The sequence below is a fragment of the Trachinotus anak genome, unplaced genomic scaffold (genome assembly GCF_046630095.1).
Source record: "Trachinotus anak isolate AG129_WGS33_773 ecotype Australia unplaced genomic scaffold, CSIRO_AGI_Tana_v1 ptg000021l, whole genome shotgun sequence".
Taxonomy (NCBI): Eukaryota; Metazoa; Chordata; class Actinopteri; order Carangiformes; family Carangidae; genus Trachinotus; species Trachinotus anak.
This window is the reverse complement of record NW_027273872.1, coordinates 19,064,300-19,080,158: the sequence shown is the minus strand read 5'-3', so window position 1 is coordinate 19,080,158 and position 15,859 is coordinate 19,064,300. Positions and strand designations below refer to the sequence as shown.

Genomic DNA, 15,859 nt, shown 5'->3' with positions numbered 1-15,859 from the left:
ATTAAATTACGGCCCTGACTATGTATACAAGTTCAGTGTAGCGAATGTTAATCTTTTTTAATAAAATGTGATATTCCCAGCAAGGCAGCAATGCCCCCTCCCCACCAAGTGCATATAGAGTACACCACTGGAAGTCAGCTACTGCTATCATCAGCTGTGCTTGAAGTGGGAGTCTGGCCTTTTTCAGTGGTAAAAACTCACCCCGCGTGCTTTATTACCTCATCTTCAGGAATGATTTATGGCTCTCACACAGGCCACGCTTCTGAGCTGTTTATATCTGTGGAAGATAAAAGAAAATCACAGCGGGCCTGTTTACACTGCAGACGAGCCTCATTGGAGAGCTGCAACAGGCCTGCATCACACACATCTGATCTGCCTTTTCAGGGGCAATAAACTGTCCGCCCATGTGTGCAAACCATCACTGAACAAAACTGATATGAGCTAAATACAAAATGGTGTCTCTTAGAACACAAATTCCATTATGTTGTCAGTGTTGACAGACATTTTATCCTCATGACTCATCCTGAAAAAAAAGACCCAGCTTAGCTTGGACTTCTGTTAAAATGGTTCCGTCTGGCTCAGAATACCTTGTGCCTTCGCAGTCAAATACATTACTATTATCAGATGTACTGTTTCAGCTTGTATATTTATTCAAGATCACAATGAAAAGCGCATGTCCCTGAATGCTCCAAGTATCAACTATCTAAAAAGTGTTTGCCTATAGCACCATCCTGTGGTGCAATTGAATATAGCACAAAGGACACAAGAGTGCATACGTCACACAGTCGAGAGCCAAAATTCATACTGCTTTAAAAGTCATGTCAGCTCTTGATAAAAAAAAAGACAGTTAAGAGGTCTGTTACAGTATCACATTATTTTATTAGCCAGTACAGAAGATTAACTGTGTTGTAAGGCTCTGTTTTTACTAAGTTTACACACTTGAGACCAAACAGAACAGCAGCTATTGACACACACTGACAGGGAGGTCAGTGATGTCCACAAACCAAAGATACATTTTCAAATCAAGAAAAATGAGTGTCTTAACACATTAAACTGATAACACCTCATGTAATTTACAGAGCGTACTATACATCCTCCCCTCAGTGCTGATAACAGTTACTGTGTGACTTATGGGCAGGTTATCACCTTCAAGCCAAAGACAACCTTTCTGATAGGAAAACGGTACAGGATCAGTAACTGGGATGACATTGTCTAACATGTGATATTTACTATAGTTGAAGCATGCGAGTTAATACCATACTATTGTCTGCAGAAAAGGATGTTGACAGGGATTCACAAGATAGAAGCGCAGAGGTGGGTGTGTGCTGCACAGTTGGGAATAGTTCAGATTGTTCTCAGTTACGGTTTCTGATTCTGCTCATGGACTCCACTTAACCTACTCTCTACTATTTCTACAATCTCATTGTTATATTAACATATAACCACTCACTTTCATCTTTGAACATAAACTGCTCAGACATTTCATAAGACAACATATTCTTTAAGTGTGGTGACAGGCTGGGAGAAAACACTCTATGTAACATTGTGAAAAATCCTTTCTCACATTCCAGCAACAGCAAATGTGGCATTTTTAATCAAAACAACTTGACAATTTTAAGAAGTAATCATATATACTGTATATATAAGGTTTTGTTTTCTGTAAGTAATCACACTAAAACCACTTGTTTACTGATAGATGGTACAGTATCTAGCTCAGGATAATTATAAAGCAGTGAAATACAACATATTGGCAATGCATGTAGCAACAGTGAAAGAAGCAAAAGAACTAAACTTGATGCATGTATCAGTTGGTCTGCAGTCAGCCATGGTGTCATATAGTTTTATAAAGTGGGCAGCACAGGGAGCTATCATTAAATCACTGTATGTTCCACAATGTATCTGAAGATGCAACTTAAAACAAAACACTGAGAACAGTTGTATGTATGGTACATCTATTATCATTCTCACGCATCAATAAGCAGAATCAGAAATCACTTTTAAATTAAATAAATCCCACAGTTGAAAGAAATTAGTTCAAAGAACCCAACACTAGGACTCTGGGACTGTCTGAGAGCAAACAGAGTATTCATGATCAGGGAGCAAGGGGTCCCAGCCTCAGCTCCACATGGTGTGTGAGCCAAATAGCCTCAGTGGTGTTGTCGGCTCCCTCCTCGCTCGGCCTGATGGGAGCTGCAAGGTTGCGGAAGTCATGTCTGATCTTAAGTGAAACAGTGACGTCCACATCCTCTTCTTTCTGAGGGATCACTTTGATGAAGAAACCAATCTTGTTGGATTTCCTGAAGGCAACAACACTAAGGAGAGGAAAGAGATCAGGATAGGAGTTACTTCACACTATTAATTCTGTGTGTGTGTGTGTGTGTGTGTGTGTGTGTGTGTGTGTGTTTATAACTTACTCTGGGTCATCCTGGAAGTCCTGAGGTTCAGCCAGTTCATCATACTCTGCAGCAGCATCTTTTCCTGCCAAGACCAGTTCCTTGCTGGGTACTATAACCTATAAAAAAATATACAGCTTTTACAGATTTTATATGCACCTTTTTCCACTTATAAAACATGCTAATGTAAATTTACAATGTGTCTTGATATCTGATTGATTGTACAGAGCTAAAAATATTCAATTTTTAAGACTTTTTTAGTAGTTATGAAATTTGAGCACTACTATGGCTCACCCAAAATTTTTATTTCAGTATAACCTGTATTTCGTTTTTTTTCGGCTCAACCTTTGCGCAGCATATAAACATAAATAACTGTATGGCTTTTTAAGTTGCATGAACAACAAACAATTCAGTTATCCTTATATCACCGGCCTACAGTACAATACAATACTTTCAAAATTAAGATTAAGTTACAATAAGATACAATCTTTTGAGCTTGGGGCTCTGTGGATGAGATTTATTCTATCCATCAGTTATAATCACATTTTCAGTATTTGTAATAGTCAATAATCACATCAGTAATTCTAAATGAACAGTTTCGCCACTCAAAAGGACTAGTTGTTTATCTCACTCGTCATATCATCATATTTCAAGTGTCACAAATCTAGACGGGTTCATCTGGTTTATGTGCTCACATTGCTGAGTCAATATGCCTGTGTCGTGTGTGCAGACAAAAAGTAATTTGAGTCACATTTACTAGTAAAAAAAAATGTATCAACACAGCCATCAACAAATCTACAGAGTGTAGAGATTAAATACATAATATATGTGTAATAGGTGAGCAAACCCAGCCTTGGGAAGAATGGGTCGATGAAATCAACCAAGCATGGCTCGATGTGGTTTGCTCTGCCCCCCCAGGTGAATATCAGATCAAGCAGAATGACAAGACCGCACATTTTGTTTGAACATAATGTGAATTGAAAGGGCTCATGAAGATGCTCTGTTTTGGCCAGGAGCACTTCCTTACCCAGCCAGGCCCATGACTTCATCACTAAAGAGGCCAAGACAAACAGTCTGTAGTCACTGAGGTCCTCGCAGCAGCTGCTGGCAACTCAGCGTAAATTTTTCCACAGGAACGCCGCACTCTTAGCTGTGCGTGTGACAGCTGACATATGGAGGTAAAAACCCCAACTGCTCTGTATATGAGATGATGCTAATTATTCCTTAAATAACTAGCACTGACCAGCCTGCACTCTCTGAGGCTCGCTGGTAGGATTCAGGCAATACCGTTCAATATAACATGAAATATTTAAGAAAAGGCAGGTGCCACAATCTGTAACTGTGCCCTTTCCTTGTATTATTCAAGAAGAAAGAGATGATGCTCTCTCCACCAGTCCAGCTCCATTCATTGATGTTTGGCCACCATGTGGGGAGGGCGTTCTCCCAACCACAACGCTGACATGTTTTTGAAACTATAGACAAATACCTTGGCAGTACTGTTGATGTCATCAGGATCTTCCTCCTCACAAGCAACCAATGTGACGTGGGTGATGTTCTCCACTGGGTTGGTCAGAGTCAGCAGCACTTGGCTCTCCTAAATAGAGTGGGGAAAAAAGACTGAAACCTCTCAAAGCTGAATGAGTTCACTTAAAAGGCTATGCAAGGCTTCGTGTAACACTCAGGTCTTCTTTTGACCACTAACAAAGGGAAGTCTTAATACCTCAGTGAAATGTCTGGGGACGAGGGGATTCTTGCTGAAGAATGGGTTATGGCTAAAAGCTTTCCAGACTCTCCCTGGTACAAGTACACCAATCTCCTGGCATCACATTGTTGCCCATAACAAGTATTAAACAGATGCAATCCTTCTCATCTGATTCACATCCCAGTCTTAAATTAAAGCTACTCACTCTGACCAGGATACACTGTAATATTGGTCTCTGCACTTTGATCAAATGAATTTTCATCATCTTGTTCCTGGTGTAATTCTGTTATATTGCTTTCAATTGTTAATTGCTTGTGTACTCTTTCACTGTCTTCTTTTTTTGGATAGGCTCATTGTTTGAATGGCAGTCTTCACAGCAGTTAATACAGTCCTGTTCGTCTCTGGTATAAAGTGGTAGGCTTATACCTTGGCTGTAGAGTTAATTTCACCTTAGAACAATAAAAATTGACACTTGCATGTCACGGACTGAAGGTTGAGGATTAAGATTATGAACATAATGAATAAAACATGTAAAAGATATATTCCCTATGCCAGAACTAGTGCACACACTGACCTTCATGTACCGGAGGTTTGGAATGGACATAATTCTCACTTCAGGGATATAACTCCTGTGGTGGGAATAGGCAGAAGGCCAATCAATACACTGTAACATTCAAACACATTTGCAGCACTCAACACATTCAAATATATTAATCAAAAGGTGAAAACTGAAAACAGCACCTTTTTCTTTACTACAGCTAAAAAAATCAAGTAAATGTAGAATGAGTCAAATTTACCACAGCAAAGAAAAAGCAAAACAGAAAAATGATTGAGTCCAGTGAAAACTCATTAACAGGAAAAAATCAAACACTCACTCTAGACTTTTCAAAACTGATGCTATATTTGGTGATTCATGTGATTTTTGCTGATGCTTGTTAAAAAGCGACTATTGAAGCAACTCCTTCAAACATTGTCGTGCTATTTGTGTGGATTTCCACATTACAGTTTATACAAGCAATGATTTATTTTGCAGAAGAAATTAGAGTTAATGTAAAAACCATTTTAAAATAACAAAATGTGTTTAACATTAAACTAAACACATGTGCATGAACAATTTCCCCAAGCATGTACTAATCTAATTAAACTACATCAGGCTTGAGGCAGATTTAGATTTTTAATTAAGTGAAAAAATGTGTTCAACAGGATAATGGACACACATTTCAGACATGATGACCAATACTCACACAGCCACCAGCTGAATTTTAAATTTGATTGAAGTCGGATTAAACTCTGGCTTGCTCAAGTTGTGCTCACATTTCTGGTGGAGGAAATTACGAACATTATTATCTTCATGTGATCTACATAAAAGCAACAAACACTGACTGATACAGAGGAGTAAAACTCTGAAGTGGTACTGACCCTGCAGCGCAGTGAGCGCTTCATCAGAAGGTGTTTGTGTCTGGGGTGGAGCTGAGATGCCCCCGCAGGCTGGAAGTCAGGCTGCAGAAGCCGCTGGCGCAGCGTGGTCACTAAGAGGGCGCAGCAAAACGCAGATTCAACTTAACCTCAATTAAAGAGACTTAAGTTATAATTATTGTTTAACAAGTTTGGAAGAGAGATCTTACCCTCCGGTAAACTGATGGGCCTGGTATAACAATCTTCAGGCAGGGGCTCCACTTCATCAAGGGCCTGGGCAGGTTCGATGGTGATCTCCTTCTGGTCCTCACCCTCTTTAAGGCTAGTGGAGTTACACAAATACTGCTGTCAACACTCTGTTGCATCTCTGCTAATGATGGCATTTAATGTAAACTGAAAGCTGACAACACTGTAAAGCAGTGAGATTTCCTCATGTTTGCAATACTTAAAACCACATGCACATTACAACCAACAGTACAGGTTGTTTTGGGGGGGTTTTAGCACCCTGACTCTGTCATTAACTTAACCTGTATCTTACAGTACATTACCGCTAAGCATTTTCAAAGGAAACACTTGAGAGACATTTGAGGTAGGCAATCCAGTTAACAGTTCAGTAGCTATATTATATATTTTTTGGGTCACAGACACATTAAGTTGCATGGTTATGCAGTTGGGAAAAGAGACTTTTGAGAACTCTGCGATGGTGCCTTCAAAGATGCTTCAACATCCAAGATTTTCGATGTGACCACTGAATGCCAAACTTTTAAAGCAAAATACAATATTTCCATTATTGTTTTCATGGTGTCCTTGCCTGATTTACATTTGTCAATACAGTGCCAATCATAACTTTTCAGATGTTAAGGAGGGTCCTTGAATGCATTGCAGTAAAGAGATTTAAAAATGATCCCTGCTACATACCATATTACTAAAAGGTAATGATGAAACTTTGAGAAAAAATAAGGGTGATGAACTGTTCACTGTGATGGATTACCTATGTATCTCAAGCCAAGGTTTCAAGGCTCTGCAAATTGATTTTCCTGACACACTGAAATTAATGAAACAATGGGTGCTGGAAGGTTAGAAGTCAATTAATCTAAGTCACCAATAATATATACATACACAATGTGTAGTTAATGAGCTGAAACACGGAAACCCAGGAGAGTTGTCCTTTAAATTTACACAAGTTTTACCAGGAAAAAAAAAAGTTCTGTGTGTGGAGTCAAAGCAGCAGCAATTCCCATTATCTGACAAAAGACCACTCACGAAAGGCCCGCCAGGCTTGATATGGGAGCTCCAGACCTCTGCCTCTGCAGTCTGGTTCCAAGGCCATATTTTTCCTGAGTGAATTTGGGGGGGAAAAAACAGATCAGGCATTTTGATGACTCAAAATTAAAGAGGACTGACAACCATTATTAATCTGCAGCTACAGCTATTTTTCTACATGACTAAGTCAGGAGTTCATATGAACTTTTATACACAAAAATGGAAAGAAACTGTATTTTACATTACAAAAAAAACACAACAACAATAAATAAGCCAAAACAATTTCATCTGTCCTGTGGTGAGAGACAATAACAGGAGCCTTTCTGCCCAGGATAGAAGGAGAGAATCAACTCTGACAGACTGAGGGCTCAGGATTTAATGATTACGAAAAATATTTTTGATCTGGTTACTCAATCGTGTATTTCTTCTCTCCCTCTAACCAACATGAAGGCTCCTATTGTGTAGATCTCCGTCTCATTTACCCAAGGAGGCATTCATGTGATCTGTGAGGTCACTTAGAAACGGATTAGACAGGAACAGATGTAAAGAGAAGACAGTGCTACTATAAAGATGAGACTACTCAAGTTGTGAAAAATACAACTCACCACCACATGAATAGTGTGTTGCTGGGGGGTAAAAACCAAAATATCAGAGTGCATAAGCAAAGAAAAAAAGAGAGAATTAAGAACCAGGTGAAACCAAAGCGATTTAGCAAACATTAGTGGCATTTGGTGACATGCAACAGAATTGCATCAATGATGGAAAACAACAGCAGGACATCGCAGCTTAGCTGTTTAAAATGGTACTGATACAACACAAGAGAGACTGGTTTGCACTACTGAATCTTAGTTATTGTAAAAGCAGAATGCAAAGAGGTGTAAAACGTGCCAATAAGCTCAAAAAGCATAAAGATCATGTCCACACCAGGGTGACTTAATTTAAAAGTGTAAATTTCCTGCTCTGTTTTGGTCTTTTAGACACACTAAGCTGTCTTTTTTTCTGTTGTTCTGAAATTTAAATGTGGACAGAGAACTTTTTAACAGCAACTTGAAAATGTTGTTCAACATGTAAATAGCACCTTCATATTTATCCACCAAAGTATGGACATGGTGTGAAAGTTGCACTTCAACCAAAATTACAGCAGCCAATATAGCTAATTATTCCCTCCTGTTTTGGTTAAGGGTGTGCTAATCTTATATCCTTAATGACAAATACACATTCAATGGCCGTACACACAGGTTCATAATACTGAGATTTAGGAGAATATCTGTAGCAAATTCATCTTGAAAATTGTTGATTTTACCTACACCAGTACCAACACATTCCATAACAAATTACAATGAGACAACAGCTGTTTGACATTTAAAGAAGGTTAGGAAGACGATGTGGATTTTTGAACTGGAGCAGAGTACCGAGAACGCCAGAGGCATGCACTGTCGTCTCCTGGCCAACTTCTTCCTGTCTCTCTCCTGCTTCTCTCGGTGGGCCAGCTGCTGGTAATACTCAATCAGCTTGTTGATCTGTAGGCAACAAAAATTCAACCCAGAAACTGGTAATCAGTACTTTATGGTTTTTTGTTTGTTTTTTTTTTAAGAAAGATGAAACAGAAAAAATGAAGACTTTGGCCAGATTACAACTTAACTTGTGCAATGTGGAAAAAGTGCATAATACTAAACAGCTACGATGACAATCACTGAAAGAAACACTTGGTACAATTATAGAACATAATTTGCTTTAATAACCACTTAAATTATAAAAAAAAAATAAAAAAAAATTAAAAGGGACTTTTATAACTTGTTGTTTGTGCCACATTTGTGGCCTAAAGAAAAAAGTAGCCACATAGTTTGCTTTTGCTATCTGTGGGTGTCGCTTATTCTGAGACACATTTATTGAAAAACAAGCAATGCATGATCAGGAAACATGTGAGCAACTCGAGGAATTAAAATGACCACAGGGGGAAACCTACTCGCTGAGAATGAGGGGTCTCTGGTTCCTGCCATCCACCGCTGGCTACAGTGAACAAAAACACACCAAAACATTAGACTTAAGACAGTCATGGGGAGCAAATACATAGCAAAACACCCTTTTTCATGATCTGAACTGATGAGCAGCTATTGAGTTACAACAGAACTTTTAAGACAAGGTAGTGTTTTGGCAGTGCTGATGGTTGTGAAGTTTTGAAAATAATTCCAACAACATTAATATTTCTACATTATATCAGCACCCACCAACTGATTTGTCAGCCATTCCCACATCCCTGGAGGTCCAGCGACAGAAGCCACAGGCCAGATAATAGGCCTTCTTCATGGCTGTCTTGGTAGGATCATCAGGCAGAGGAGATGGGATGTTGGTGGCCCGAGTGGACAGCGTGTGCATGCAGCATGGGCAGTCGAAACAGTTTGCACACCTACAGTAGAGCACACAGATGGTCAGGAATGAATAAAAGGTTATCAGCGACATAAATAAGTTGAAGTCAGGCCACCAGATAGATAAAAAAGGACCTAAATGAGTGCTGTGCAGAAATGTAGCTTTCTCTATATATCTGCACCTCAGCCTCACCTGTTCTTTTTAAGTTTAGCCTCTGCAGATGGCATGTTCTCCAGACAGCTTGGACAATAATGGGAATCCACCTAATCACCAGAGACAGGGGTGCAGGTTAGGAGTCAGCCAAACTCTGCATCCACATCTTAAACTTTATTTTACACTGGGTTCCTGATTGTCGTTGTTGTCGTAAATAAAACAAGACTAACCTTATACGATCGTCATTTATTTAGACAGTGGGGGAGGAGAACTGAATATATTTTTCATGGTGTTGCATATGAGGTGTCACATGTTTACAGAGAAAAAACCTCTGACTATGAACGTGAAGTTGCTATTGAAGAAAAATCTGTATCACTGTGGGTGTGGTGTCCATAACTGTTAGCCACGTTAACAGGCTCCTTTTTGACGACGAGGACGTTAGCTGGGGTGGACCAACGTCAAAACAATTCGTTTCACTTTACGGATATACTGGTTATAGCCTTTATATGTGAACTAACCGTACAGTTTGACGTTAAACTCGAAGAATACCAAGAGCTAATAAGCTTTAGCTTGTTCTATGCATAACGCTAACTCCAACGGAAGTTGGAAGGGAAACCGTCGGCTACAGCCAATGAGATGAGGAGACTGTCGTGATTGAAAGGCGATTAACCAATGGAATGCGCGAGAAGGTTGAGCAAACCCCGCCTACCTGTCAAAGCTACTAGCTAGCCGGCTAACAACAAAGTAGCCGCCGACTAAATGAAGCTAACAGCTAGCTCGTCATAACCAGAGCGCAGTAAGGGAAAACGTTAACGTACCTCATGAGACACACATTCCAGAGATCGTAGCTCACTACAGTAGCGACAAAAATAAAGTTGAGATAAAGGGGCTCTGATCCTTTTCTCTCCACGAACCAGATAGACAACTCTATCCGGCTGCAGAAGGGACGCCATCTCTGCGCTGTGCAGCTGAGTCCGAGGGCTCAGTGTCAGCGCTGCCGCTACTGATGTCACCGCTGGTCGCTCTGGCCTCTCAGTAAAAACATGGCTCGCCCAGTGTCGACCTCATGTGGTGATATGCGGAAACTGCATGGTAAGTCAACTAGCACCATGGACGAGGATTATTGGCACAGACCCAGCGGGCCAAGGGATCATGGAGCCCCTAAAGCCAGAGGCCCTGTTTGAAGTGCTGATGTGACAGTTTTTAAGTTTAGGGAGAAGGAAGTCAGTGAAAGACAGGGATGACCCCACACCATGCTACATAGCTGCATAGTGCATAGGCTGCAGTATGCAAACACAACATTTCATAAGGCAACTTCAGCATGGTTCCACTTTAACAAAATATAACCAGCATCACAAGTTTCCACTGCCAGTGTCTTATGATAATTTGATATGTTATCCTTTTTGGATATTACCCTGCAACAGAAAGCCTGCACCTTAGTGGGACAATATAGATATTGGCACTGTAAAATATGAGGTACTCTAACTGGATTGAAAAGAGGTCTGTCAGCCACCCACAGGGCATAAGGCCAAGAACCAGCTCAGCATGGCAACAGCTGATCCCAGAACTGTGAAATGATCCATGAATGAAAATTAAACCAACAGTATTTCTCCTCTTTACAGGAGAGGTGACGCATACCCTCGTATTCACCACAGTTCAGTCAAGCTAAGCTGAATGCTGTTTATGCATGTTCACAGCAGGTTAAGCACCAGGTATGACAGACACACACAGACAGCAACTGGGTTTGCCTTATTTTTGGTAGATTGTCTTAATTAGGGAAAGTGGATGTTAAGGGAGAGCATTATTTTGTTTATATATATATATATATATATATATAAACAAAATAAACATTACCCTACACATTAAAAGTAAACTGAGTGGGCTAATAAAAAGCTCTGCTGATGCACAATCAAACACTGGTTGCTCATTGTGTAAATGCAGTGATACTAGAAGAAAAGTCGTAATCATCTTGCTTCCATCCATCTGATTTCTACTAATACTGTATTCATTCATTCATTCATTCATTCACTCACTCGCTCATTTAGGCCTATTGTGTACGCGGATGACGTCAGCAGAGGGCGTCATGTCGGCCAGCTGCGGTGCCCCCCCCCCCCCCCCGCCCCCGTCCCGCCTCCCGCCAGAGTGGTTTATTTATCCTGAGGGAGAAGCGGACAGACGCCCTCAGAGAGCAGCCGGGGTTGTCGGGGACAGACGGCGCGATGTGGCCCTTCGTACCGCTGCTGCTGCTCGGTTTGCTCCGACCCTGGCCCGCCGAGGCTACGTTCACACAGGTAGGACACCTGCTGACACGAAGACACAAAGATATGTCCGGCCTGTCGAGCTGAGACAGGCTGACGTCTACACCTGCGCTGTGTGATGGAGAATGTGTCGATTGTGAGCTAAAAATTGTGACAGCTGCAACCAGCCTGTGCGCAGGGGTTTTTACCTCAGTAATCATTTCACTTGAATGTTAAAAATGATTATCTTATTTCTGCCTCGTTATATAAACAGATGCGCTTTATCCAGGTTTTTCGAGAAAGTTCCTCATGTAAGTGTCCATGTTTCTCCACTCAACCAGATCATTAACAGACCTCTTTCATAGCGTACACATACTGATGATTGGTGTTTGAGCACATTCAGTGTATGATGACGCTTGGGTACATAACTTGTTGGTATATTAACACGTGTTATTTTGAGCTCTGTGACCATTGCAAATACATTTTTGTTGAAGTGTTTATTGTGATTGTGTCACCTCAAAGTCATTTTCATGTATTGTTGACTTCATGTGAAAACTCACCTCACCTACAACAAGAAGTTAGTAAGTTGCTGATCCATGGTGCTTAAAACTTTAACCCAGTGCCTACATTTAAAGTGTATTAACTGCAACAATTGTTTTAAATAATGGAAAAGTTTGACCTCTACTGCCCTGTTGTAGACAGTTCTGGAGCTTGTTTTCCACGTCTCATTACACACACTCAGGCACAAATTAATTGAGATCTGGCACTAAGTGCCTCTGGCTCTTTGAGAGCAATGTTCCTTTGCTCTGTTGACACTGGGCTTGTGTTATGTAGTGGGGCAGATGTCAGTGGTCTAACTTTGATAACAACAACAGAGGTATGAGGTGCAAGAAAAGTGACAGTGTTTTTCTAATATCAAGTATATGGGACTCATGTAGAGCCACAACTATAAATTATTTTCAGTAACTCTGTAGATTAGTTTCTTGATTAATCATCTAAAATGTCTCAAAGCCAAAAATATATCTTGTCTTGTCTATCTACCAGTCCAAAACACAAAGATATATATTTTCATGGCAGAAACATTATTATTATTATTATTATTATTATTATTATTATTATTATTATTATTATTATTACATCATGAAACTTTAGGTGAAGCGCAGTAGTTGCAGTGCTCTCTCACTCTAAATGAAGGTTAACAAAAATCACGACTGCTTTATGAACTCTCTTTTTCAGACTGCTCATCAACAATAAATGATTATTGTCATTGATGACCATTATCAAAGACAAGCTCAGTGTTGAAAGACAGGGCAGTAGCAGTGGTGTGGCAGGTCAGAGGTAGCTGTTGTACACAGGTGAGGTGACGCAAGAGGTCTCTCAACTCATCCCTGCTTATGTTATCGCTAGTCAAGTTGACTGAACATGGCCCAGGCGACAACGACCCTCAGACCACCAGGAAAAGTTCCAGTTCCCCTGGGTTTTCTGCCTCTACACAACAAACAAGCTCGTGACTAATGTTTGTTAAGCAGAAATGTAGTAATAGTTTATTTAGTTTAGAAATGACTCATATGAAAGTAATCATTAAAAGGAGTGGGTGACTGAAATGTTATGTAACACACCACTGATGATCAAACATAATCCATGTTAAGACCAACCACTGGCCAGAGCATTTGTGTTGATGACGCCTCACCACTAACACTACAAATTAATTTAAAAGGAAAAATAATATGCATATAATGTCCTGCAGAATAAGTTCAGTTTGGTTTGTTTGTTTGGTTTTGGGAGTTTCTCTGCACACACATCTACCTGGAAAAGCAGCTTTTATGTGCAAAAATACTACACTAAGGACTAGGTAACTGTGTTAGCTGATGGCCAGTTAAAATAAATATAACCTGCTTTGACCTGTATTTGTACCCCCAGCGGTGTGACTCATCCACAGATGGCACCATTTACAAATACCAGGCAAAGACTCTGAACGGGAGTCGCACTGTGAACTTCAGCGAATACACAGGAAGGAGTGTCCTGATCGTCAATGTGGCTACATACTGAGGATACACCTTTCAGTATATGGGTAAGAAACAGCACAACAAGCCTCCTTTATTGTGTCTGGGGGGGAATATGCTTCTCCACCTAAAAGACATCTGATCTTTTCTGTTGTCAGACCTGAATGCACTACATGAAGATATGAAACCACTTGGACTCACTGTTCTTGGCTTTCCCTGCAACCAGTTTGGGAAACAGGAACCGGGGCAAAATCATGAAATCCCGCTGGGTTTGAAGTGAGAAATCTTCCTTTTTCCATGCCAGTCAATCTCTGGTCAGCCGCAGCGAAAACACTGTAAAACAACCAGCTAAAGAACAACAGTGAGGTCAAAACTATACATATATCATCTCTGTCAGTAGAAAAAAAATCTTGCATCACCAAATGCCAGCTTTCTGGGAACTTGAAAGTGTCTTCTGCTGGAAGCCAGTCTGAAAAGAGGAGGGGTCCCTAAGTGTCAGTCACAAGCTTACACATATTATAATGTGTTGCAACATAAGAACCTCCATAGGTGAATGTAGAGAGGAATTTGCAATATTGGTAAATCCTCTGTCAATCGACAAAGCTTCATTTAATCAGGGAAAACATCCTTGGCAATAAGATCAGTTTCTCTTAGCAGCCTCTCACACACAGAATTTGTGTCTCAGGTTCCATCAGTCATCTTATATCCATAGCAAAGCCTCTGTAATGCACTGTGTGGTTTTGCTCAGCTTGTAGTGAATTTAGGGCAGCTGCCAGGCCACAGAGTGCTCAGAGGCATGTCCGATGATAAGCTGCTCTCTTTGTGGATTCCAGGCATGTCAGACCAGGCAATGGATTTGTTCCAAACTTCCCGCTGTTTGAGAAAGGTGATGTGAATGGAAAAAACGAGCAAGAGGTTTTCACTTTCCTTAAGGTAAGTTATTGTGTGTAATCTAAAAAATTTAATTTTACACTATATATCAATAGAGGTGGCATGTTTTATGGTGATTTAAATCAAGTGTTTTGCTAATGGTGTGCACAGACTCTTCAGTGAAATATCATCTCATTTTTTTCAGCATTTGTCACCGTAGGCAGGGTGCTATTTAAGATTTTCCGGTCAGATTACACGTAGGAAAGAAAGGACTGTAACTTTTGACCTTATAAGTCACACTCAGGCAGCTCTTGTTCAGTGAATAGTGTATACATATATTCACACCCTGCACAGAGGCATACGCACAGCCAAACCCAGTATGACGTATTCCCAAATATAAACAGTTATTAATAGTTATTAGTTTGAATATTTGCGAGCCGCTGAAAATTCCTCACTTGGTTTGGTGATTGTACTGGATGAACAGTAGATTGTTTTACTTTTATGTAAATGATTTACAAAACAAAACAGCACATCAAGGTTCGCCCATGCAGATCAGTAGGTTGTGATTATTGCTGCCATTATAGTCCTGTGCTTTCTGCCACACAGAACGTCTGCCCTCCAGTTGGAGACAACTTTGGTAACACTGCAAACAGATTGTTCTGGGAGCCTCTGAGAATCAGCGACATTAAGTGGAACTTTGAGAAGTTCCTGGTGGGGCCGGACGGGAAGCCTGTAATGAGGTGGCACCCAACTGTCAACATTTCTGAGGTCCGAGCTGACATTCATAAATACCTGCTCCAACGCTACACACAGGATTTGTTTAATTAGATCCGGTTCATCGTAGAGAATTGTCAATGTAATGAAGTAACTGTAATGAGATGCACAGGATAAGTAGAGTAAAGGTAGAATGTAAACAGGAGTAATGTTAACAGTTTCTGACACATGAAGATGGCATGTTAAATGAAGAGGAGGCTTGAAAACAGGAACTCTGTGGTGCCTCTTCGGAGTCTGGGGCTCAGGCCAGCTCTTCAGTGCATTCAGGCTGCCCTGCAATCCCACAGCGTCATGTCATCTTCTCATCCCAGGACCTGTTTTCCATTACAGCCGAAACATTAATTACTTCCAATAAATCATGGAGAACACCACACTGATGTGCAGACATTCCTTTTTGAGAAACAACTGTTATACTGTGGGTGTTATGTCACGGAGAGGTGAACATGATGCAGCAAATTCGTGGCCCCCTGATGTTTCTACCCTGCAATAAAAAAATAAAAAGAAAATTGACAAAATATCAACATGAATAAGCAGGGTAAGATGCTAATGGACACTTAGAATAGATTTATTAAGCCAGTCAAATACAAAAAGTCTCACATGTGCTTTTGCCTACAGCAAAAAAAGAAAAGGGGCTACAAACCAAGAAAATACAACTGCCAGTAATTACAGCGTACCTTTCAA

The 15,859-nt window shown here is 40.4% G+C and overlaps 2 protein-coding genes across 3 annotated transcripts; one reads left to right on the top strand and one right to left on the bottom strand.

The window, feature by feature from the left end:
* Positions 1-859: 859 nt before the first annotated feature.
* dctn4 (dynactin 4) lies at positions 860-10,317 on the bottom strand. 2 transcript variants are annotated; one of them, XM_071457936.1, is made up of 14 exons: positions 10,113-10,317; positions 9,334-9,404; positions 9,003-9,181; positions 8,741-8,784; positions 8,187-8,294; positions 7,380-7,400; positions 6,775-6,848; positions 5,721-5,833; positions 5,515-5,624; positions 5,340-5,413; positions 4,670-4,724; positions 3,880-3,987; positions 2,415-2,512; positions 860-2,312 (listed from the first exon to the last, which is right to left on the bottom strand). In XM_071457936.1, the coding sequence occupies exons 1-14, from the start codon at positions 10,245-10,247 to the stop codon at positions 2,093-2,095; spliced, it is 1,410 nt and encodes a 469-aa protein (XP_071314037.1). In that variant the 5' UTR covers positions 10,248-10,317; the 3' UTR covers positions 860-2,092. The 2 variants fall into 2 exon arrangements, with proteins under 2 accessions (XP_071314037.1, XP_071314038.1); XM_071457937.1 differs by lacking the exon at positions 7,380-7,400 and having other exon boundaries at positions 10,113-10,315.
* Positions 10,318-11,423: 1,106 nt separating this feature from the next.
* On the top strand, positions 11,424-15,549 carry gpx3 (glutathione peroxidase 3). Its single transcript, XM_071457938.1, has 5 exons — positions 11,424-11,585; positions 13,452-13,602; positions 13,693-13,810; positions 14,368-14,467; positions 15,011-15,549. Exons 1-5 carry the CDS (start codon positions 11,514-11,516, stop codon positions 15,230-15,232), a joined length of 663 nt encoding a protein of 220 aa, XP_071314039.1. The 5' UTR covers positions 11,424-11,513; the 3' UTR covers positions 15,233-15,549.
* Positions 15,550-15,859: the final 310 nt, after the last annotated feature.

What these genes read in the sequence shown, in the direction of transcription:
- dctn4 (XM_071457936.1), bottom strand. Translation starts at nt 10,247, where the DNA reads ATGGCGTCCCTTCTGCAGCCGGATAGAGTTGTCTATCTGGTTCGTGGA. An exon ending in AACACACTATTCATGTGGTG is followed by an intron (nt 6,849 to 7,379) that starts GTGAGTTGTATT and finishes AAATTCACTCAG; the next exon opens with GAAAAATATGGCCTTGGAAC. An exon ending in AAAATTCAGCTGGTGGCTGT is followed by an intron (nt 4,725 to 5,339) that starts GTGAGTATTGGT and finishes TTCCCACCACAG; the next exon opens with GAGTTATATCCCTGAAGTGA.